At 42.0% G+C, this 24,320-nt stretch overlaps 1 protein-coding gene across 1 annotated transcript in view; it reads left to right on the top strand.

The window, feature by feature from the left end:
* Positions 1–24,320, top strand: part of LOC111972360 (transforming growth factor beta receptor type 3) — a 145,441-nt gene that overhangs the window by 4,796 nt on the left and 116,325 nt on the right. The window contains exon 2 of the mRNA XM_023999387.2: positions 1,379–1,603. Coding sequence (XP_023855155.1) covers positions 1,543–1,603 — 61 coding nt within the window. The 5' untranslated portion in view covers positions 1,379–1,542. The remainder of the gene's footprint in view (positions 1–1,378; positions 1,604–24,320) is intronic.

Here is a 24,320-nt window from a genome sequence, read left to right as displayed (position 1 = left end):
ACTGATGTTGTGATACTGAGGCAGGCTTATTGTTCACTTATTATTTTACAAAATATTTCAACATATTACTTTTAGAAGAGAAAAAGTTCAATCTGCTCATAGTCTGTTTGAAAAAAAAAACGAACAAACAGTTTCATATAACTGAATAATAACAAGGCCTGTCACCATGTTGAAAAATAGCCAGGATAAATTACATTCAAAGCATATTTTTGATCTAGCTGGTCCCCTACCTTATATGCTGTAGCCAACTTTTCTATAGTTGTCAAGCCATACATACTGTATCTTTGGCATGCAAACAAATGGACACCGAGAGCATTTGGCTAAGACACAGACAGACTAGACCACCAGTCGAATTCCAATGCCTTTGTGTTTCTGAAAATGTTTTTTTTAAAAGACTGATTTAATGTGGATGACACATGATAGTTGTTGCATTGTTGTTACCGTTTTTGACATATCAAAGCTTTGAGTTGCAAAATGTTGAGAATCTGTGGTTTAGAACTACAATACAGAAGCATTTAATTAAATATAATGGTAAAAAMACACGTTTTTTATTAATATTATTCTGTTTTATCAGGACATATATGATCCATTGAATTATCCATTCATTAATTTGAGAGCACTTATTGTTATTGTGTTAATATGAGGAACAATAGCAATTGAATGAATTGAGACCATAAGGATGTTATGGTCCTTAGCCCTATTAGAGAGGGTGGGCTAGCAGTATGTGAGCTTAGTTAGCCCTGTCAAGTTCAGCCATGGTCATGCTGATTAGCAGCACGGTCAACCCCACCACCGCTAAGCAGTTTAGCCAAGACCCCGGTGGAGGATCCAGTCTTTCCCAACMATCTCAATTAAACTGTGTGAAATCCCCCCCATACCATGTTCAGAAAACAGGGTTTTCACACCCACCAGCCACCCAGCAATTCCTCGACCCTCAGACACCCCTCTTTGACTGACCGGGCATGGGCGATGGTGGGGTAGGTGGGTGGCCGGTATGGGTACCAAAAACAGGGACCTTAAGAACTCACATGACGTCTAAATATCCCTATGAGATTAATCCTCCTGGTCTCCGGGCCGCTGTCTTCCCTCTTTCTCCCCTCTCTCACGTCTCTTCTCATCAGTCCAACAGGGAACTAGATCCTAATGCCCCTTCTGTTACTTGCCCCTTCTGTTACTTACCACTCTGCATCCCAAATGGCACCCTATATAGTGCTTTACTTTTGATCTGGGCCAATAGGGGTATGGTCAAAAGTAGTGCACTATGCAGGGAATAGCATGCCATTTGAGACACACACTCTCTGACTCTACTCTGGCCATGCTGAACGGTTATGCACCACATTTCTGTCTAACTCTCTACTTCATCTCATTCACTTTGCAGCGGGAGCTTRTGTGAGGTTTCTCTCTACTGACGGACTGTGAGGTGAAAGAAGAGTTGTCCTTGTGAAGAACCAGGAGGAAGGGAAGGCCGGCCAGTGATCACATCCTGTCCTCTTCTGGAGAAGCTGTAGGCCAGTACTACTACAGTACGACTACAATACTCTGATGGCAGACAGACCCATTCTACCCCTGTTGCTTCTGGCATTCTCCTGCTCAGCATTTGCAGGTAAGTTATGTTTGGCTGCATATCTGTAGACATAGGGATTTGAATGATATATTACAGGCTATACTTTTTATTACAAGTTTTCTCAGAAAGATAAGAATAAAGGCTTTTGGTAATGCTGTAGCAATCATTGAAATGGAAACGGTATGTTTAGAGAGAGATATTTTTCTGTTTGAGGGAGTACACATGCATGCTTTATTCGATTGAGGCTTCACTGTGGAAGGCAGCCAAGCAGTGGAATCACTCGTAGGAACTGGAAGCACACTTTGCACTCCAGGCCTCGTCAGGACGAGCCTAGTGTTGCATGTTTTTGTCAGACAATCACAAATCGGTACACATTTGGGGAATTTCCACTGTCTCCCCCAGCAGGCAGGAAAGCCTCCCCAGAGCAGAGAGTGGTTGTCAGAGCTTTGAGACTGAGGCAGGGTTAAGGCAGGGCTCAGCCAGGGTTGAAACAGCACTGAGGAGGCAGGGCTCAGACAGGGTTGAAACAGCACTGAGGAAGCAGGGCTGGGTTGAGGAAGGCGCGGCGTTGAGGAGGCCGGGGTTGAGGAGCGGGGTTGAGGAGGCGGGTTGAGGAGGCGGCGGGTTGAGGAGGCGGGGTTGAAGAGGCGGGGTTGAAGAGGCGGGGGGCTGAGGAGGCGGGGGCTGAGGAGGGCGGGGGGGGGCTGAGGAGGCGGGGGCTGAGGAGGCGGGGCTGAGGAGGCGGGGGCTGAGGAGGCGGGGGCTGAGGCAGGGAGATTTGCATTAAGTGCTGACAGCTTCAATCTTATAGCAGGTCCAGAAGGCCTCCATGATGCCTCCACATTTATCTGCCTTCAGACAAAGCCAAAAGCACAGTGATTTATAGCCATTTGGCAAGGCAGACCAAAGAGAAAAACAACAACAAGCAAACAAATAGGATGACGTTTTCAGAAAACCTGTGGTTGGTTGTAGGAAGGGTGTCGGATGTTGAGTCCAACATTGGGTGCCACTTTAACCAAACTTCATAAACTCCTCGTAAGACCTARGTAGATTCTTTAGAAATCATTAATAAGTGAATGGAAGTAATTACCTTTTATGTAATGACTATGCTTGTTAATGATTTGTGAAGCATTTATCTTGTTTTTATTAAGAATTGATGAATTTCCTATACGGCCTGTAATGTGTGATCTAACATAAAAAAACATAGTTTTGTATTGTGAGTGCCTGAAGTGGAACATTTTGATAACAACCGTCATCGTATTAAAGAACTTACCATAACACATCAGCTTTGACTACAYCATTTGCACTATTCTCTGTAGGCAGTAGCCATTCTCTCCAGAGACTTGATGTTGACCATATAGCGAACAATAGTGGTCCAGGCAGTATCTGCTCTGAGTGGAGCAAACACTATCTCTCCCACGTTGACACAATGAGCTCACGCATTATATTTTCCACTAAATTCCTCCACATGCACTCGGCTGCCAGCATTGTTGCATTTCGTAGTGGTGGAAAACGTTCAAAATGTTCATACTTGAGTAAAAGTAAATACACCTTAAAGCTGCAATATGTAACTTCGGGCGACCTGAGAAAATTGACATTGACAGATCTGTAACTCACATTTCTTTCTCATTGAAAGCAAGTCTAAGAAGTGGTAGATCTGTTCTATGTGTGTTACTTCTGTGCTTCCCGTTCTAAAGTTAAATTTTTACGTCTTTTACTTTTGGTTTTGAACACCAGCTTCAAACAGCTGGAAATACAATATTTTGGGTTATGGAAAATATATTTTATAGCGGTTTAGATGGTACAATGATTCTCAAATCAAGTCAAACTTTATTTGTCACATGTGCCAAAATCAACAAGTGTAGACCTTACCGTGAAATGCTTACAAGCCCTTAACCAACAGTGCAGTTCAGAGTTAAGAAAATATTTACCAAATAAACTAAAGTAAAAAATAATAAAAAGTAATACAATAAAATAACAATAACGAGGCTATTTACAGGAGGACCGAAGTCAGTGTGTGGGGGTACAGGTTAGTTGAGGTAATTTGTACATGTAAGTAGGGGTAGAGTGACTATGCATAGATAATAAACAGCGAGTAGCAGCAGTGTACAAAACAAATTGTTTGGGGGGGGGGGGGGGGGGTCGTCAATATAAGTAGCCGGTGGCCATTTTATTAATTGTTCAGCAGTCTTATGCTTGGTAGAAGGTGTTAAGGAGCCTTTTGTTTCTAGACTTGGTGCTCCGCAACTGCTTGCCGTGCGGTAGCAGAGAAAACAGTCTATGACTTGGGTGACTGGAGTCTCTGACAATTTTATGGGTTTTCCTCTGACACAGGCTATTATGTATGTCCAGGATGACAGGAAGCTTGGCTCCAGTGATGTACTGGGTCGTACGCACTACCCTCTGTAGCACCTTACGGTCAGATGCCGAGGATCCAGTTGCAGAAGGAGGTGTTTAGTCCCAGGGTCCTTAGCTTAGGTGTTCCTTTTGTCCAGGTGAGAAAGTTCAGTGTGGAGTGCGATTGAGATTGCGTCATCTGTGGATCTGTTGGGGCAGTAGGCGAATTGGAGTGGGTCTAAGGTATCCGGGAGGATGCTGTTGATGTAAGCCATGACCAGCCTTTCAAAGCACTTCATGGCTACCGACGTGAGTGCTACGGGACGGTAATCATTTAGGCAGGCTACCTTCAGTTCCTTGGGCACAGGGACTGTGGTGGTCTGCTTGAAACATGTAGGTATTACAGACTCGGTCAGGTAGAGATTGAAAATGTCAGTGAAGACACTTGCCAGTTGGTACGAGCTTACTTTGAGTACAAGTCATGGTAATCCGTCTGGCCCCGCAGCTTTGTGAATGTTGACCTGTTTAAAGGTCTTGCTCACATAGGCTACCGAGAGCGTTATCACACAGTCATCCAGAACTTCTGGTGCTCTTCTGCATGCTTCAGTATTGCTTCCCTGAAAGTGGGCATAAAAGGCATTTAGCTCGTCTGGTCAAGCTCGCATCTGGATTTCCCTTTGTAGTCCGTAATAGTTTTCAAGCCCTGCCATATCCGAAGAGCGTCAGAGCCGGTGTAGTAGGATTCAATCTTAATCCTGTATTGACGCTTTGCTTGTTTGATGGTTTGTCTGAGAGCATAGCAGAATTTCTTATAAGCGTCCGGATTAGTGTCCRGCGTCTTGAAAGCGGYAGCTCTAGTCTTTAACTCGATGTGGATGTTGCTTGTAATCCATGGCTTCTGGTTGGGATATGTACGTACGGTCACTGTGGGGACGACGACGTCATCGATGCTCTTATTGAGGAAGACAGTGACTGAGGTGGTATACTCCTCAATGCCATTGGATGAATACCGGAACATATTCCAGTCTGTGCTAGCAAAACAGTCCTGTAGCGTAGCATCCGCGTCATCTGACCACATCCATAWTGAGCGAGTCACTGGTACTTCCTGCTTTAGTTTTTGCTTGTAAGCAGGATTCAGGAGGATAGAATTATGGTCAGATTTGCCAAATTGAGGGCGGGGGAGAGCTTTCTATGCATCTCTGTGTGTGGAGTAAAGGTGGTCTAGAGTTTTTTTTACCTCTGGTTGCACATGTGATATGCTGGTAAAAATTTGAAAACCTGATTTAAGTTTTCCTGCATTAAAGACCCCTGCCACTAGGAGTGCCACTTCTGGATGAGCATTTTCTTGTTTGCTTATGGCCTTATAGAGTTGGTTGAGTGCGGTCTTAGTGCCAGCATTGGTCTGTGGTGGTAAATAGACGGCTACGAATAATATACATGAGAACTCTCTTGGTAGATGCTGTGGTCTTCAGCTAATCATAAGGTACTCTACCTAAGGCGAGCGATACCTCGAGTCTTCTTTAATATTACACATCGCGCACCAGCTGTTATTGACAAAAAGACACACACCCCCACCCCTCGTTTTACCAGACGTAGCTTCTTCTCTGTTCTGCCGGTGCATGAAAATCCCGCCAGCTCTATATTATTCATGTCGTCGCTCAGCCGCGGCTCGGTTAAACACAAGAAATTACAGTTCTTAATGTCCCATTGGTAGGATAATCTTAATCGTAAGTCATCAATTTTATTTTCCAGTGATTGCATGTTAGCCAGTAGAACGGATGGCGGTGGGAGTTTACTTGCTCGCCTACAGATTCCCAGAAGGCAGCCCGATCTGCGCCCCCTTCGTCTTTTCTTCATGCAAATGACGGGGGTTTGGGCCTGTTCCCGGGAAAGCAGTATATCCTTCTCGTCGGACTCGTTAAAGGAAAAAGCTTCTTCCAGTTCGTGGTGCGTAATCGCTCTTCTGATGTCCAGAAGTTATTTTAGGTCATAAGAGACGGTTGCAGCAACATTATGTACAAAATAAGTGTAAAAAATAAGTTCCAAACAACGCAGAAAAAACTAACGAAATAGCACAGTTGGTTAGGAGCATTTAAAACGTCAGCCATTCTCTTCGGCACCATCCTAACAATCTCTCTACACTATACTTCCTTGTTTTGTCACAAACTGAAATTAGGCTAACTATTAGAATTTTAGCAAGCAGGAAATGGCAGAGCGATTTCTGCATAGTGCACCTTTATAGAAAGTGACTCAACTAAAAGTGAAAGTCACCCAGTAAAATACTACTTACGTAAAAGTCCAAATGTATCTGGTTTTATAAGTACTTAAGTACATTGGTGGAAAAGTGCTCAATCAATTATTATACTAAAAGTAAAAAGTAAATGCTATACATCAAATTCCTTATATTAAGCAAACCAGGCGGCCCAATTGATTTTTTATTTTTTTTATTACGGACAGCCAGGGGCTCACTCCAAAACTTAGTGATTGATAGGTGCTTTACTGACCATATTACTGTCCTGCCTGAGCATTTGAAATGTAGCAAGTACTTTAGTGGTGTCAGGGAAAGTGTATGAGAGTTAGGGTTGGGCGGTATCTAGACTTTCATACCGTCGGTATTACCGAATATGCACACAAGGGGCGCTGTTATATTTTTTGACGCACAAAATAATTTAGGTAATAGGGATCTTGATCAAGGAGGGGATTGAATGTCTCTGCTGTAACCAAGAAGCTTTATCTTGACACCTAGCCACTTAGCTAGCAAGTTAGCAAGCCAAATGCATAGCTGGAGCCTTGAGCTGGAAATAATTCTTAGATTTCTTCTAGTTATACTTAACTTATAGTTAGTTATAAGCAGTGGTGTAGCACGCAGCCCCCGCGAGGCAGTGGTGTGGGTACTATTTAATGAAGCTGCCAGTTGAGGACTTGTGAYGCATCTGTTTCTCAAACTAGACACTCTAATGTACTTGTCGTCTTGCTCAGTTGTGCACCGGGGCCTCCCACTCCTCTTTCCATTCTGGTCAGTTTGCTCTGTTCTGTGAAGGCAGTAGTACACAGCTTTGTACCAGATCTTCAGTTTGTTGGCAATTTCTCACATAGAATAGCCTTAATTTCTCAGAACAAGAATAGACTGACGAATTTCAGAAGAAAGTAATTTGTTTCTGGTCATTTTGAGCCTGTAATCGAACCCACAAATGTTGATGCTCCAGATACTCAACTAGTCTAAAGACGGCCAGTTTTATTGCTTCTTTAATCAGAACAACAGTTTTCAGCTGTGCTAACATAATTGCAAAAGGGTTTTCTAATGATCAATTAGCCTTTTAAAACGATCAACATGGATTAGCTAACACAACGTGCCATTGGGACACAGGAGTGATGGTTGCTGATAATGGGCCTCTGTGCGCCTATGTAGATATTCCATTAAAAATCATCCGTTTCCAGCTACGATAGTAATTTACAACAGTAAAATGTCTACACTGTATTTCTGATTAATTTGATGTTATTTTAATGGACCAAAAATGTTCATTTCTTTCAAAAACATGGAATGTCTAAGTGACCCCAAACTTTTGAACGGTCGTGTGTGTGTGTGTGTATGGATATATATATTTACACAGTTGAAGTCGGAAGTTTACATACACTTAGGTTGGAGTCATTAAAACTTGTTTTTCAACCACTCCACAAATGTTTTGTTAACAAACTATAGTTTCTGTCGTGAACAAAGCGATAGGGCAAACAAAAGTCAAGCACACAGCAACCAGGCATTTGGACAACAAAGCACACCACACGAGTTGGTGAACTCGATTACACTCTCTAGGACATCTGACTTGGCATTGACACAAAGTAAATTTTTCCAACAATTGTTTACAGACAGATTATTTCACTTATAATTCACTGTATCACAATTCCAGTGGGTCAGAAGTTTACTTACACTAAGGTCACTGTGCCTGTAAACAGCTTGGAAAATTCCAGAAAAGGATGTCATGGCTTTAGAAGCTTCTGATAGGCTAATTGACATAATTTGAGTCAATTGGAGGTGTACCTGTGGATGTATTTCAAGGCCTGTTTTCAAGTATGGCTCTTTACTTGGAGACCTCCACAAGTCTGGTTCATCCTTGGGAGCAATTTCCAAACGCCTGAAGGTACCAAGTTCATCTGTACAAACAATAGTACGCAAGTATAAACACCATGGGACCACGCAGCCAGCATACCGCTCAGGAAGGAGACGCGTTCTGTATCCTAGAGATGAACGTACTTTGGTGAGAAAAGTGCAAATCAATCCCAGAACAACAGCAAAGGACCTTGTGAAGATGCTGGAGGAAACAGGCACAAAAGTATCGAGTCCTATATTGACATAACCTGAAAGGCCGCTCAACGAGGAAGAAGCCACTGCTCCAAAACCGCCATAAAAAAGCAGGACTACAGTCTGCAACTGCACATGGGGACAAAAATTTTACTTTTTGGAGAAATGTCCTCTGGTCTGATGAAACAAAAATAGAACTGTTTGGCCATAATGACCATTGTTATGTTATGAGGAAAAAGGGACGGCTTGCAAGCCGAAGAACACCATCGCAACCGTGAAGCCCGGCGGTGGCAGCATCATGTTGTGGGGGTCCTTTGCTGCAAGAGGGACTGGTGCACTTCACAAAATAGATGGCATCATGAGGTAGGGAAAATATGTGGATACATTGAAGCAACATCTCAAGACATCAGMCAAAGTTAAAGCTTGGTCGCAAATGGGTCTTCCAAATGGTCAATGACCCTAAGCATACTTCCAAAGTTGTGGCAAAATGGCTTAAGGACAACACAGTCAAGGTATTGGAGTGGCCATCACAAAGCCCTGACCTCAATCCRATAGAAAGTGTTGTGGGAAGGTTGTGGAAGGCTACCTAACATGTTTGACCCAAGTTACACAATTTAAAGGCAATGCTACCAAATGCTACCAAATACTAATTGAGTGTGTGTAAATTTCTGACCCACTGGGAATGTGATGAAAGGAATAAAAGCTGAAATAAATAATTCTCTCTACTATTCTTCTAACATTTCACATTCTTAAAATGAAGTGGTGATCCTAACTGACCTAAGACAGGGAATTCTTACTAGGTTTAAATGTCAGGAATTGTGAAAAACTTAGTTTAAATGTATTTGGCTAAGGTGTATGTAAACTTCCGCCTTCAACTGTATGTATATATATATATTGTCGCGATCGCTGTCGTCGTGGAAATGACCGGACCAAGGTGCAGCATGGTGAGCGTACATTTATTTTATTTATAAATGTCGCCAACAAAAACAAAGAACTAGGACACGACCGTGAAGCTTACTTAGGCTATAATGCCACTAACAAAGACAACTACCCACAATTACAAAAGGAAAAAAGGCTGCCTAAGTGTGATTCCCAATCAGAGACAATGATAGACAGCTGTCCCTGATTGAGAACCAAAACATTGAAACAAAGAACAAAGAGTTTCCCACCCGAGTCACACCCTGACCATCCAAACATAGAGAATAAAAAGATCTCTACGGTCAGGGCGTGACATATATACATCTTATATCGTCAAAATATATGGTATAAACGGTATATCGCCCAAGCCTAATATCGCCCAAGCTTAAACTACTTAAATGTAGACTCAGCTAAATGACATTGCCACGAGCAGCACCACAGATGTTGCGATGAGCGAGATGCAAGACTTCGCTCTTACGCGGTCACACACAGTATCTACGCATGTGCATGGTTTCACTTCACGCTGTTAGAGCGTGGTAGGTACGGGACCAAAACTGCTGAGAAGTTTATCCTCGTGCTTCAACGCTCTTAGTTGTGGCGGAAATCTACTACACCTGTTGTTTACGAAGCATGTGGCATACAATTCTAGTCTACCTTTAAGTAGTACTTCAAAGTGTTTGTACTTAGTTAWTTTACACCACTGGTATTTCTTGCATAGTTCTTATATAAAGTAAATATGTGCGTTCTTGAGGCACCTATGTTGAAGCCTTCCTAATGTCCCAATGGCAACCTACACCTCAGCAGCATACACACAGATGCACACACACACACACACACACACACACACACACACACACAGTGCGAGAGCTTGGGACTATAAGATTCTATCGGCATTTTTGTTCAAATTGAGTTATTGACATAGCCTTGTTCTGTTCAATGTCCAATGAACTCTAAAAGGTCAATAGTTCAAAAGAATACAAGATTTWAAAAAAAATAGCTGACGCCATTCAAACCAGTGAGGGTTAGGGACTTTTAACCCATTTATCTCAGAAGCGTTCTCTTGCAGCTAAAACCTTATATCCGTAGCTCTAGAAGTGTACCACACTAGTTCATAAAGGACCAGCACAGTTAGTCTTCAATCACATCTTTATCATCACAAGGTTTAGGGTCTCACACAGGACTAATATTTGTGAAGTCTTGTAAGTGTGAATATCCTACTAATGATGAAAGATCATGATCTTATATTGTCTGTCATTGAACTAAGTGGTGTTAAAGATGTGACAATGTCTTCTGTTTGTCTCTCTGTTTCTGTCTTGAAGAGTCACATCTGCCCTTTAAACTTGTCAGGAGTGCTTTTAGTTACATAATGTTTAAATTGGTCTGTGATGAATCTCTCATCGTAATCCAATCCAGGATACAAGCCATAACTCTGAAGTTTTACTCAAAGCACCTTGATCTCTCTCTTCCCGTTTGTCTGTCTGCCCCATTCTGCTTTGCTGTCTTTCTCTCTCTCTCTTTTCACTGAGACTATTTGTTKTTTTTGTGCAGTTACCCTGCTACTTTTTTTTTCTCCTTTTGTGTGCCTCTCTTCACCTTGCCAAAACTCTTTATTCTCCAAAGGATATATTATGGATGGATTGAGTCGACCTCAGGTTTCGCTGCGAAATAAAGTGGAAGTCATGCCAGATATTAATTTGATGCACTTGCCAAAAACAGCTCTGGCAGGATGGTGGTTATTATGAAGGCACAACGCAGGGCTGAAGGCTCTCTCAGAAACACGTGTTGAGTGCCAAGGCACTTTTTCTCCTCGATCTGTTCCATCATGTGTTATGATCTCACAGGCAGCTCGTTCTGATGAGTGATACAGAGCCGAGAGAAGAGGGGTCTGTAATGCCAGATTGGGTTGAATATTGTCATGTTGTTGTTAATCTTCTGGATCATTTAGTCTCAATTGGAAGGCATGGTTGTACTGTATGTTAGGACTTTGGAATGATGACAGACACATATAGATGGTGCTCAGGATTCACTCATATCTACTTCTAAGAGCTATAAAAGACAATGGTAACGTGACAAACCAAGTGAGTCACCCAGGCCTGAGTAACCAATTTACTTAAAAACCCACTCCACCTGCCCTAGAACCTCAATGATCACCTGATTTACTTACCAAAAGGCACATCTCAATAGGTGGTACAAGGCACAAGTGGGAGGGTGGGCCTTTACTCGTTTGTGCTCAATTGCTCCTTCATTGTTCCCGCAAGCAAGGGGGAGGCAGATGATATCAGAGTGCACCATCAGACCAACTCCTTGAATTGGCAAACCCTTGAATGTCTAAAAAAAACACTATTTTGCTCCAATTTTTTTTTTTAACCTTAAGTGTGTGTTCTTTACTGTATGTACAGTGGGGAGAACAAGTATTTGATACACTGCCGATTTTGCAGGTTTTCCTACTTACCAGAAAATCACATTGTATGATTTTTAAGTAATTAATTTGCATTTTATTGCATGACATAAGTATTTGATAACCTACCAACCAGTAAGAATTCCGGCTCTCACAGACCTGTTAGTTTTTCTTTAAGAAGCCCTCCTGTTCTACACTCATTGCCTGTATTAACTGCACCTGTTTGAACTCGTTACCTGTATAAAAGACACCTGTCCACACACTCAATCAAACAGACTCCAACCTCTCCACAATGGCTAAGACCAGAGAGCTGTGTAAGGACATCAGGCTGGGATGGGCTACAGGACAATAGGCAGCTTGGTGAGAAGGCAACAACTGTTGGCGCAATTATTAGAAAATGGAAGAAGTTCAAGATGACGGTCAATCACCCTCGGTCTGGGGCACCATGCAAGATCTCACCTCGTGGGGCATCAATGATCATGAGGAAGGTGAGGGATCAGCCCAGAAACTTAACACGCATACCTGGTCAATGACCTGAAGAGAGCTGGGACCACAGTCTCAAAGAAAACCATTAGTAAACACACTACGCCGTCATGATTAAAATCCTGCAGCGCACGCAAGGTCCCCCTGCTCAAGCCAGCGTATGTCCAGGCCCGTCTGAAGTTTGCCAATGACCATCTGGATGATCCAGAGGAGGAATGGGAGAGGTCATGTGGTCTGATGAGACAAAAATAGAGATTTTTGTCTAAACTCCACTCGCCGTGTTTGGAGGAAGAAGAAGGATGAGTACAACCCCAAGAACACCATCCCAACCGTGAAGCATGGAGGTGGAAACATCATTCTTGGGATGCTTTTCTGCAAAGGGACAGGACGACTGCACCGTATTGAGGGGAGGATGGATGGGGCCATGTATCGCGAGATCTTGGCCAACAACCTCCTTCCCTCAGTAAGAGCATTGAAGATGGGTCGTGGCTGGGGTTTCCAGCATGACAACGACCCGAAACACACAGCCAGGGCAACTAAGGAGTGGCTCCGTAAGAAGCACCTCAAGGTCCTGGAGTGGCCTAGCCAGTCTCCAGACCTGAACCCAATAGAACATTTTTGGAGGGAGCTGAAAGTCCGTATGCCCAGCGACAGCCCCGAAACCTGAAGGATCTGGAGAAGGTCTGTATGGAGGAGTGGGCCAAAATCCCTGCTGCAGTGTGTGCAAACCTGGTCAAGAACTACAGGACACCTATGATCTCTGTAATTGCAAACAAAGGTTTCTGTACTAAATATTAAGTTCTGCCTTTCTGATGTATCAAATACTTATGTCATGCAATAAAATGCAAATTAATTACTTAAAAATCATACAATGTGATTTCTGGATTTTTGTTTTAGATTCCGTCTCTCACAGTTGAAGTGTACCTATGATAAAAATTACAGCCCTCTACATGCTTTGTAAGAGAAAAACCTGCAAAATCGGCAGTGTATCCAATACTTGTTCCCCCCACTGTATACTTGGAATATAGTTTTCAACTGGAAAAGTTAAAATATAGAGTGGACTTTATTTTGATTGGGACTTTAATTCCATGACTCCAAGTGAAATAAATATGGTTCAAATACTCTTATAAATTAAACTTTTATAGCAATCTACCCTTTTCTTTTTAATGTTCTCAGTGTACCACATTTCTTAACTCTTTTTATTTTATTTCCAGCTCCAAGCTTGGCTGTCAGACACACACCTCTGGGTGCTAGAGAAGCTGTTTTATCCCATTCCCCATAGTTGAAGAAAAGGTTAGCCTGAAATCACCATCTATATCCACAACGCTGCTGTTAAGGCCTGCAGCATGAGGAGGGGACTGCCAAAATGGATTGTGCAACTGCTGTAATCTGAGAGGGGAGGATGGCGGACGAGAGTGGGAGGAGAGAGAGTCAGTCCAAATGGGCACACTCCGCATGCTCTCTCACACACACACACACACACACACACACACACACACACACACACACACACACACACACACACACACACACACACACACACACACACACACTGAGCCAAACCAAAGAGAGAGAGAGTTCCTTCCCAGGACGTAAACCAGACGTTGGAGTGTGATTCATGCTAACAGTCAGAGCAGCTAGCCAGACGGTACGTAGACTATGGTTGCGTCTCAATTAGTAACCTATTCCCTATATGCAGTAGTGCACTGCTTTTGACCACAGGGCTCTGGTTGAAAGTAATGCACTATGTAAGGAATAGGATGCCATTTGGGACGGACTTATGACTGTGTGGTGCTATAGACTAGAGAGTTGTAGGGATGTTTACATAGCAACGGGAGCTGTAGTTGCCTGAGCGTCTCTACCTACAGGCCTGTGCTGTCCCCCGTGATGAGGCCTTTATCTCAACAACACCGCCTATGAGGGAGGGAGGAGGGAGAGGCGCAGGCGTTCTCTCGGCTTGAGAAAGTCATTTTGTAACTAAGTGTAGATGTATTATTGAGATTAGTGATGAACAGCAGTTGATGTATAGGAAGCTGTAGGCTGTGGTACACCCCATGGATTTTTGGAGACTTGAGTGTAGGTGGGGCCTAACAGGGACAGTCGAGTTAAATAAAATCTAACTTTATTTGCCACATGCGCCGAATACAACAAGTGTAGACTTTACCATGTAATGCTTACTTACAAGCCCTTAACCAACAGTGCAGTTCAAGAAAAGAAAAAAATTACCAAGTAAGCTAAAATAAAAAAGTAGTAATAAAAAGTAACAGAATAACAATAACGAGGCTATATACAAGGGGCACCGGTACCGAGTCAGTGTGCAGGGGTACAGGCTGAGGTAATCTGCACATGTAGGTTGGGCGAAGTGACTATGCATAGGTAACAAACAACAGCAAGTAGCAGCAGTGTACGGGGGGGGGGGGTGTCAATGTAAATTGTACAGAGGCGGTTTTTATGAATTGTTCAGCAGTCTAATGGCTTGGGGGTAGAAGATGTTGAGGAGCCTTTTGGTCCTAGACTTGGCGCTCCGGTACTGCTTGCCGTGCGGTAGTAGAGAAAACAGTCTATACAGCAAGACTGTACTGGAGTCTCTGACAATTTTATGGGCTTTCCTCTGACACCATCTACTATATAGGTCATACTGAATACGGCCTCTCAGGTGTGTTCATTGTCAGAAAGGCATCACTCAGACACAGGAAAATTCACGCACGCACCTAGAAACTTGGCCTGCACTCATAGACGTTCGTCTCTCTTGATCAGTGAGTCAGAGCTGGCAACACAGAGAGCTGGGTTACATTGCCAGTAAGATCTCACCAGATAAAAAAGCTGTGCTATAACTGACGCATCTCCTCAACACTTCCTCACGTCAGCTAGCTTCCCTGAAAGCACACACACGGAGGGCTCTTCTCACTGTTCCAGTCTCTCGCTCCCTCTCCTTACCATATCTCTTTCTAGTTCTCTCTGTCTCTCTCTCTCTCTCTCTCGCTCTCTCATCTCTCTCTTTCTATATTCTATCTCTCCCTCTCTTTGTCTAGCTCTCTTTCTCTTTTCTCTGTCTCTGTTTTTCTCTATCATATAAATGAAGACGTCTCGTGACATGTCTTAAGACCGGGGTATGTTCACTTTATTTTGTGCACATTCTTTTTTTGGGGGGGACAAACTCAATATACTATAAAATGACAAATGGAAACTGTGTAGAAATGATAATGCACCTGTATTAATACAATTTCTTGACAAGTTTTTTTATGTAGCCCTCTGGACCTTGTTGAAGACTGAATGCGTCCCCTGGGACAAAATGAGTTCAACACCCCTGTCTTACAAAATGAAGACGCCTTTAAGACATTCTATAGGKACTTCTGTATTCTATTCTATAGACACATCTTGGAAATCTCGACACAGTTTACAATTCATTGTTTTAATGTTTTATTAGTTATTGAAGAATACTCCGGTACTTTGGTGACTAAAAGTCTTTATTTTTATTTTTTAAACCTTCCGCTTTGGGCTGGATGTGTCAATGTGTAGTTCATACATGCATAATCTATTAGCAGAATTACTGATTTACCTCAATTAACCACGAAATGCAACTGTTTTCTTGAAGCTGTGCCTCACCATTTCCCCCCACGTTGGCCAGCCCCCTAGCAATATGCGTTCTAGCCAATGAGCTTCAGCCCCTCGTATTTGAGTGACAGCTAGCAAAAGGCCTGCCCAGCATTATCCAAGAAGGTTACATGACGAGTCCAATGGCTCAGTGGACACAGCAGAGAGAGACAGAGAGCAATGACATCGTGCCCATATCTACACATGTGACAGTATGCATTTTTCAGGGACCACTTTTGGCTCGTGAGTGCTAATTTCAGAACTACTGGCTGAAAAGTATACGAAAGTACTGGAGAATCTCTTTATTACTAATCATTCAATCTAGAACTATCATGCACAAATTGTACTGCACACCAAATAAAGTGATCAGGATTTATTGACCAAAATAACCATTTCAGATTCAACAAAATAACTTGTGGTAAAGGTGGTATAGCGCTTCGAACAACTCCTATCTTCAAGTCTTTGCAGCCAGATGATCATCTCTTGTTTGGGGATTTCAGATCTCAGAACTGCTCCTCCTTAATCTGCTGGGGGAAAAATGCCATTATGTATCATATCATAAATACAGCAATAATAATGCCACGTATATAAAACTCATAGAATAAAAAGGAAAGTTTCCAAGTGTGAGGGTGGATTTAACCTTCCAGACATGGAATTGTATCAACTCACCACCCAGGGCTTTTACTAGCGATATATAGTTAAATGCAAGAAAGAGGAACAATGGGTAAATATTAAAGATGCGCATGCTCATCCCCAGATTTTTTTCATGTGTCTATTTTCAAAGGATAATGCTAAGAACATTAACAACATAGTTAAGAACACTATAATGACATGGAAGAAAATTAAACATATTCTGCAATAATAAATATCACTCCCTAAAACAACCTAATGGAACAATCCATGGATAGCTTTTCACAATTCACCGATTTTTAAATTGGTCCACATGGAAAACTAAAGGCATGTAAATGACTTGGTAATAGAAAATAAATGTATTTCCATGACAGCATTAAAAAGCAATTTTGGATTGACCAATGTAGATATTTTCAAATACATGTAACTTCAAAAATTTCGATCAATCAGTCCAAAGTGTTCAATCTTGGTTTCATGTTTCTCATGGTCTGACTGAGAGTCTTTAGTTGCCTTTTGGCAAACTCCAAGTGGGCTGTCATGTGCCTTTTAATGAGGAGTGGCTTCTGTCTGGCCACTCTCCCATAAAGGCCTGATCGGTGGGAGATCTGCAGAAATGGTTGTCCTACTGGAAGGTTCTCCCATCTCCACAGAGGATCTCTGTCAGAGTGACCATCGGGTTCTTGGTCACCTCCCTGACCAAGGCCCTTCTCCCCCAATTACTCAGTTTGCCCGGGGGGTGGGGTGGGGGGCAGCTCTAGGAAGAGTCTTGGTGGTTCCAAACTTATTCCATTTAAGAATGATTGAGGACACTGTGTTCTTTGGGACCGTCAATGCTGCAGAAGTGTTTTGGTAACCTTCCCCAGATCTGTGCCTCGACACAATCCTGTCTCGGGGCTCTGCGGACAATTCCTTCTACCTCATGGCTTGGTTTTTGCTCTGACATGCACTGTCAACTGTGGGACCTTATCTAGACAGGTGTGTGCCTTTCCAAATCATGTCCAATCAATTGAATTTACCACAGGTGGACTCCAATGAAGTTGTAGAAACATCTCAAGGATGATCAATGGAAACAGGATGCACCTGAGCTCAATTTAGAATCTCATAGCAAAGGGTCTGAATGCTTGTCTAAATAAGGTATTTCTGTTTTTAATTTGTAATAAATTTTAAACCCTGTTTTCGCTGTTCTTACATTTTAGAATAAGGCTGTAACGTAACAATGTGGAAAAAATCAAGGGGTTTAAATACTTTCCGAATGCACTGTATTTCAAGACATGGCAAATGAGGGTGCAGTGAGGTACCCGATAGTTTGGACGATACTTTTCTCGACGTTAACACAATGGAAAGGTCAAATGCTTTATTATCTAAAGGTTGAAAGTGCATGGGCGACAGAGAGAAACAAAATAGTGCAGTTTGAGGCCATGTGGCAGAGAGTGATGTGGGCGCTGGAGATACGGTTTTGAGCATGTGGTTCTGGGCAGGTGTTATGTAGTTGATGTTTGTGTGATGTTGTCTTTTCTATGTGTATGTTTTGTATTGTTAAAATAAATAAAAAATCATAAAACAACAACACCACATCTAACCTGCTATTTTCTTATACTTTAATTATGAATATGTTACATGAAGGAGAACGCCCTATCGTCCATGAGGGCTTAATGTTTGACACCATTGACACCAGATAACAGTGCCTTCATAATGTATTCTATCTCCTTGACTTTTTACATATTTTGCTGTGTTACAGCCTGAATTTAAAAGATTCAGTTGAGATTAATTGTCGCTTGCCTACACACAATACCCCATAATGTCAAAGTGGAATTATATATCGTTTTCATTTTATTTTTTATTTGTATTTTTATGAAAAGCTGAATTGTCTTTAGTCAATAAGTATTCAATCCTAAATATGTGACAAAAAGGATTGCCATAAAAAATGTGACAAAGCTATTAACTTTTTGTCCTGAATACAAAGTGTTATGTTTGGGGCAAATCCAATATGGCACATTGCTGAGTACCACTCTCTGTAATTTAAAGCATAGTGGTGTCTGCATCATGTTATGGGTGTGTTTGTAATTGATATGGATCGGGGAGTTTTTAAGAATAACAAATAAACGGAATGGAGCTAAGCACAGGCAAAATCCTAGAGGAAAACCTGCTTCAGTCTGCTTTCCACCAGACACTGGGAGATGAATTCACCTTTCAGCAGCAGGACAATAACCTAAAAATGCCAAATCTGCACTGGAGTTGCTTACCAAGAAGACTGAATGTTCCTGAGTGGCCGAGTTACAGTTTTGACTGAAGTAAATATGATTGAAAATCTATGTCAAGACCTGAAAATGGTTGTCTAGCAATGATCAACAACCAATTTGACAGAGCTTGAAGAATTTGAAAAGAATAATGGGCAAATGTTACATAATCCAGGTTTCGGAAAGCTCTTAGAGACTTACCCATAAAGACTCACAGCTGTAGTCACTGCCAAAMGTGCTTCTAACATGTATTGACTAAGGGGGTTGAACATTTGTCAAATCAAGATATTAGTGTTTTACACGTAGCCTACAAATCAATGCATACACACAAACTATCTAGGTCAAATAGGGGAGAGGTGTTGTGGCGTGAGGTGTTGCTTTATCTGTTTTTTGAAACCAGGTTTGCTGTTTATTTGAGTAGTATGAGCTGGAAGGAAGTTCCATGCAATAAGGGCTCTATAAAATACTGTACGCTTTCTTGAATTTATTCTGGATTTGGGGACTGTGAAAAGGATCCCTGGTGGGATAAGTGTGTGTGTCAGAGCTGTGTGTAAATTGACTATGCAAACAATTTGGGATTTTCATCACATTTAATGTTTCTCATAAAAAGAAGTGATGCAGTCAGTCTTTCCTCAACTCTTAGCCAAGAGACACCAGCATGCATAGTATTTATATCAGCCCTCTGATTACAATGAAGAGCAGAACTTGCCGCTCTGTTCTGGGCCCGCTGCAGCTTAACTAGGTCTTTCCTTGCAGCACTGGACCACACGACTGGACAATAATTGGACAATAATTGGACAATAATCAATATTAGACAAAATATTAGAGCCTGCAGAACTTGCCTTTTGGAGTGTGGTGTCAAAAAAGCAGAGCATCTTTTTTATTACGGACAGTCCTCTCCCCATCTTTACAACCATTGAATCTATATGTTTTGACCATGACAGTTTACAATCTAAGGTAACGCCAGGTAATTTAGTCTCCTCAACTTGTTCAACAGCCACACCATTCATTAGCAGATTCAGCTGAGGTCTGGAACTTAAGGAATGATTTGTACCAAATACAATGCTCTTAGTTTTATAGATGTTCAGGACCAGTTTATTACTGGCCACACATTCCAAAACAGAATGCAACTCCTTGTAAAGGGTTTCAGTGACTTCATTAGCTTTGGTTGCTGATGCGTATATGGTTGAGTCATCAGCATACTTGGACACACATGCTGTGTTTAATGCCAGTGGCATGTCATTGGTAAAAATAGAAAAGACTAGAGGGCCTAGATAGCTGCCCTGCGGTACACCAACCTTTACAGGTTTGACATTAGAGAAGCTTACATTTAATATAACTCAAAGGGTTTTCTTTGATTATCATATCGTGGATTCAGAGCTGAGGTTGAAAAGCCATAACGTGTTTTTTCAACAGCAGGTTATGGTCGATAATATCAAAGGCTGCACTGAAATCTAACAGTACAGCTCCCACAATCTTCTTATTATCAATTTCTTTCAACCAATTTGTGTCAGTGCAGTACATGCCCTTTATAAACATGCTGAAAGTCTGTTGTTAATTTGTTTATAGAAAAATAGCATTGTATTTGGTGAAACACAATTATTTACAACAGTTTGCTAAGAGCTGGCAGCAAGCGTATAGGTCTGCTGTTAGAACCAGTAAAGGCCGCTTTACCACTCTTGGGTAGCGAAATTACTTTGGCTTCCCTCCAGGCCTGAGGACAAAGACTTTCCTCTGGGCTTAGATTAAAAATATGACAGATAGGAGTGGCTATAGAGTCAGCTACCATCCTCAGTAGTTTTCCATCTAAGTTGTCAATGCCAGGAGGTTTGTCATTATTGATCGATCATTTTTCCACCTCTCCTACACTAACTTTACAAAATTCTAACTTGAAATTATTTTCTCTCATTTATTAGTTTTTTATGCATGAATACAATTGCTCACTGTTCTTTGTTGACATTTCCTGCCTAAGTTTGCCCACTTTGCCTATGAAATAATCATAAAAATAATTGGCAACATCAAATGATTTTGTGATGAATAAGCCATCTGATTCAATGAAAGATGGAGTTGAATTTGTCTTTCTGCCCATAATTTAATTTAAAGTACTCCATAGTTTTRCCCCATCATTCTTTATATCATTGATCTTGGCTTCATAATACAGTTTTTTCTTCTTTTTTTTGAGTTTAGTCACATCATTTCTCAATTTGCAGTAATTAAACCAGTCGGATATGCAGCCAGACTTATTAGCCACTCCTTTACCCCCCATCTCTTTCAACCATACATTTTTTCAATTCCTCATCAATCCATGGAGCCTTAACAGTTCTAACAGTCAGTTTCTTAACAGGTGTGTGTTTATCAATAATTGGAAGAAGCAATTTCATAAATTCATCATGTGCAGCGTCTGGATGCTCGTTGTTAATCACATCAGACCAACAAATATTTTTAACATCATCCACATAAGAGTCAGAACAAAATATTTTGTATGATCTCTTATACACTATTTTAGGCCCAGCTGTTAGAACTTTGGCTTTCCGGGATGTAGCCACTATGTTGTGATCACTGCATCCAATGGGTACGGATACAGCTTTAGAACAAAGTTCTACAGTATGAGTAACAATGTGATTGAAACATGTGGATGATCTTGTTCCTGTAGTGTTTGTAAGCACCCTGATAGGTTGAATAATAACCTGAACCAGATTACAGGGACTGGTTACAGTAAGAAGCTTCCTCTTGAGCGGACAGCTTGATGAAAACCAGTCAATATTCAGGTCCCCAAGAAAGTAGACCTCTCTGATTACATCACATACACTATTAAACATTTCACACATATTATTTAGATACTGACTGTTAGCACTTGGTGGCCTATAAAAACACCCCAAAAGGATTTAGATGTGCCAAGTGAACCTGCAACCACAACACTTCAATAACACTTGAAATAAGATATTATTTAAGCATGACAGGTATATATATATATACAGCAACACCTCACCCATAAGCATTTATGTCTCTTCTATAGATGTTACAGCAGTAGCAAATGAATCATCAAATGAATTATCTAAGTGAGTCTCAGAAATGGCTAATATATGAATGTTATCTGATGTTAGCAAGTTATTGATTTCATGAATTTTATTTTTAAGGCTACATATATTAATATGGGCTATTTTCAGCCCTTTCCTGGGTAGCTTATCAGAGACAGACATAATACTGAAAAGAGCAAACAAGGCAAGAGAAAAAAAATGATCATTCAGCAGTCCATTAATCAGTTGGTGTGTGTGTGTGTGTGTGTGTGTGTGTGCTGCGGGGTTGAAGCTACGAAACCCATAGGCTTGGCTCTCTCATCCCTTCCAGGCTTCTGGGAGGGAGGGTGGACAATGAGCCTGTCATAGCGGATGTAAGCAATGTCCCCACGCGCTCTGGCAGCATTCATGGCTGGGATCAGTTCTTTCCTCTTCTGGCGCACAGCTTCAGGATAGTCCTTGTTGAGGAAGATATACGTTCCTCTCAAGTTCTTGGCTCTTTCCAGAACAGCTAGGGTGTCCCTGAACCTCAGGAACTTGACCACTATCGACCTGGGTCTGGGTCTATCACATGGGCCGGTGGTGGGTTTTCCAGTCCTGATTGCTCCACCGCAATCTTCATGTGGTCCATCTTCAATTTCTCAGATCATTTCCCTCACTTTGTCCTCAGACTCCATCCAGGTCTCCATCCAGGTCTCATGTAGAGATTCTGGAATTCTGTCCACAACCATGTTGTTCCGCCTTGATTGTCCCTTGTCTGATTTATCTGTCATTGTTATCATTGATTCACACACAGAACTGATGTCCTCTCTCAAGGACTTACAGATTGCTGTCATCTTGCCGTTCTTCTGTTTCAACTCATCGAGCTGACCCTGGGAGAACTGCAAACTGTTCTTCAGGTCCTGGACCTCTCTGGTCAGGTCGTCCATTCTTTTATTAGTAGAATCCACAAGTATTTGGACAAAACACTTGAAGCTATTTTCTTGTTGTTGTAACAACTGCTTGTAGGCCTCTTTTTGTTTGTTTAAAAGATCCTTCACGTGTAATAAAGCGACACTAGGTCCAGTCTGAAATAGAATGAATCAGTTAAGCACCCTGTTTGTTCTCGCAGGCAGTGCCTCAAGACGTCTTCAAAATGTGAATTAAGACTTCTTGAGAACAAAAGTATCTCAAGATGTCTTGATGTCTCAATTGCATATCTCAAAATGTCTCAAGACAAAGGTGATGCCTGGGTATGTATCTATATGTCTGTCTGTCTCCTTCTCCCTCTTGCCTAAATAATATCAGAGATCTGTATATTATATATATATATATAGGAGATGCTTATGTCTTCACCCTAGTAATGGGAGTTGTTGTCCCAAGGCAGGCGACAAGTTTAGGTCCAAAATAAGCCCATAGAAATGCATTGTGCTTTTTTTGGATTTTTTTGCGGCGAGAGTAAAACCTCTTGCTTTGCCTCTTCCTCTCTGATAATATTCAGCCAGAACCCTAATGGGAGACAGCTGTGGTGATCCTGCATTTTCCATTGTGTGGAGGCTGGAGAGGGTAAGAGTAAGGCAGTTATGTGGAGCGTTTCATTGAAGAAAGAGAAAGGAAAAAATATAACTAGAGTTTAACTCTCCGTGTCCTGGTGTTAGAGGAAGATGGACAGAGTAGTAGGGCATGTCTCAGTTTTTTGCCTCTCTCATTGTAGACAGGTTGGCAGAACTTGGGGCTCTTCTCCTGACTAAGCGAGTGGGTTTGAATTGAGTCCTGTATTCACTGCAGGTTTAGCCAAAAGCCCTGATCTCTGTCCCCACATGTTTTCTGGATGGATATGAGTTGACACTTGATATGCTCTCATTTTGAGTTCTTTATTGATGACAGGTTCATTATCACCACCACACATGACATGTCACTTTCTGTCTCTGCTGTTACCCTCCCTCCCTCCCCCCTTGCATTTATTGTAATGAATCTTGACCTGAAGTCAGCTCTGCGGAGTGGTCACTAGCTAGAACAGGCACAAAGTCATAAAATCTGATTTTAAACCTAACCTTAACCGCACTGCTAACCCTAATGCTTAACCCTAACCATAAATTGCTTTTTGGTTTTAATTCCCCCCCCCCCCCATGAATTTTTATGATATAGACCATTTTTACTTTGCAGCTGGCCCATCTAGCAGAAATCGCTCAGTTCTGTTTCCAGAGCAAGATTCATGAAAGTAAACGTCAACTTGCCCCTCCTTCCCTCCCACATCTTAAGTAGGAGCAGGGATGTGAGTGAGTTAGCTGAAGGCTTCCAGGTGGTGTGTCTCCTCTCACCGCCCCAGTCTCTCCCCAGCCTGGGTCTCAGGCGGACCCACCTTTCCCCCCTCCATTGCCTCAGATAAGTCGTGCTGAAAGGCCACGTCGGCCAGGCCCCACCGTCGGAAAGTTTATTTGGAAAATGGAAGAAAAGTGTTCTTCCAAAAACACAGGCCCTCCTCAGTCTGAACACTAAATAACAGATTTCATTTGGCACACACACAGTCACACACAAATGGAATATTCTCCGTTTTTTCACCTTGGGCATCAGCTCTGGAAGATGGGACGTGCCTAACGGAGAGAGAGCGTAGTTGGTTGTGGTTAGCCTCATTACTGCTGTGTAGAGTATCGAGGGACTCATCATATTTACGACAAAGGTTTCCCCTCCACAGTGGGATGCACTGTTATGTGTAAGGTGGGATATGCATTTCTTCTCATTTGGAGTGTTTATTGCAGTGTGAAAGTGTGAACGTGTCACCCACGCGCCACTCTCACTTTCATACTATACTTTTTATTCATTTGATGTCATGGTACAGTATCTTCCATTTTGTTTAGAAAAATGA

Source organism: Salvelinus sp. IW2-2015, linkage group LG13 (genome assembly GCF_002910315.2).
Source record: "Salvelinus sp. IW2-2015 linkage group LG13, ASM291031v2, whole genome shotgun sequence".
Classification (NCBI taxonomy): domain Eukaryota; kingdom Metazoa; phylum Chordata; class Actinopteri; order Salmoniformes; family Salmonidae; genus Salvelinus; species Salvelinus sp. IW2-2015.
The sequence above is the reverse complement of the archived record's forward strand: the minus strand, read 5'-3'. Positions and strand labels throughout refer to the sequence as shown.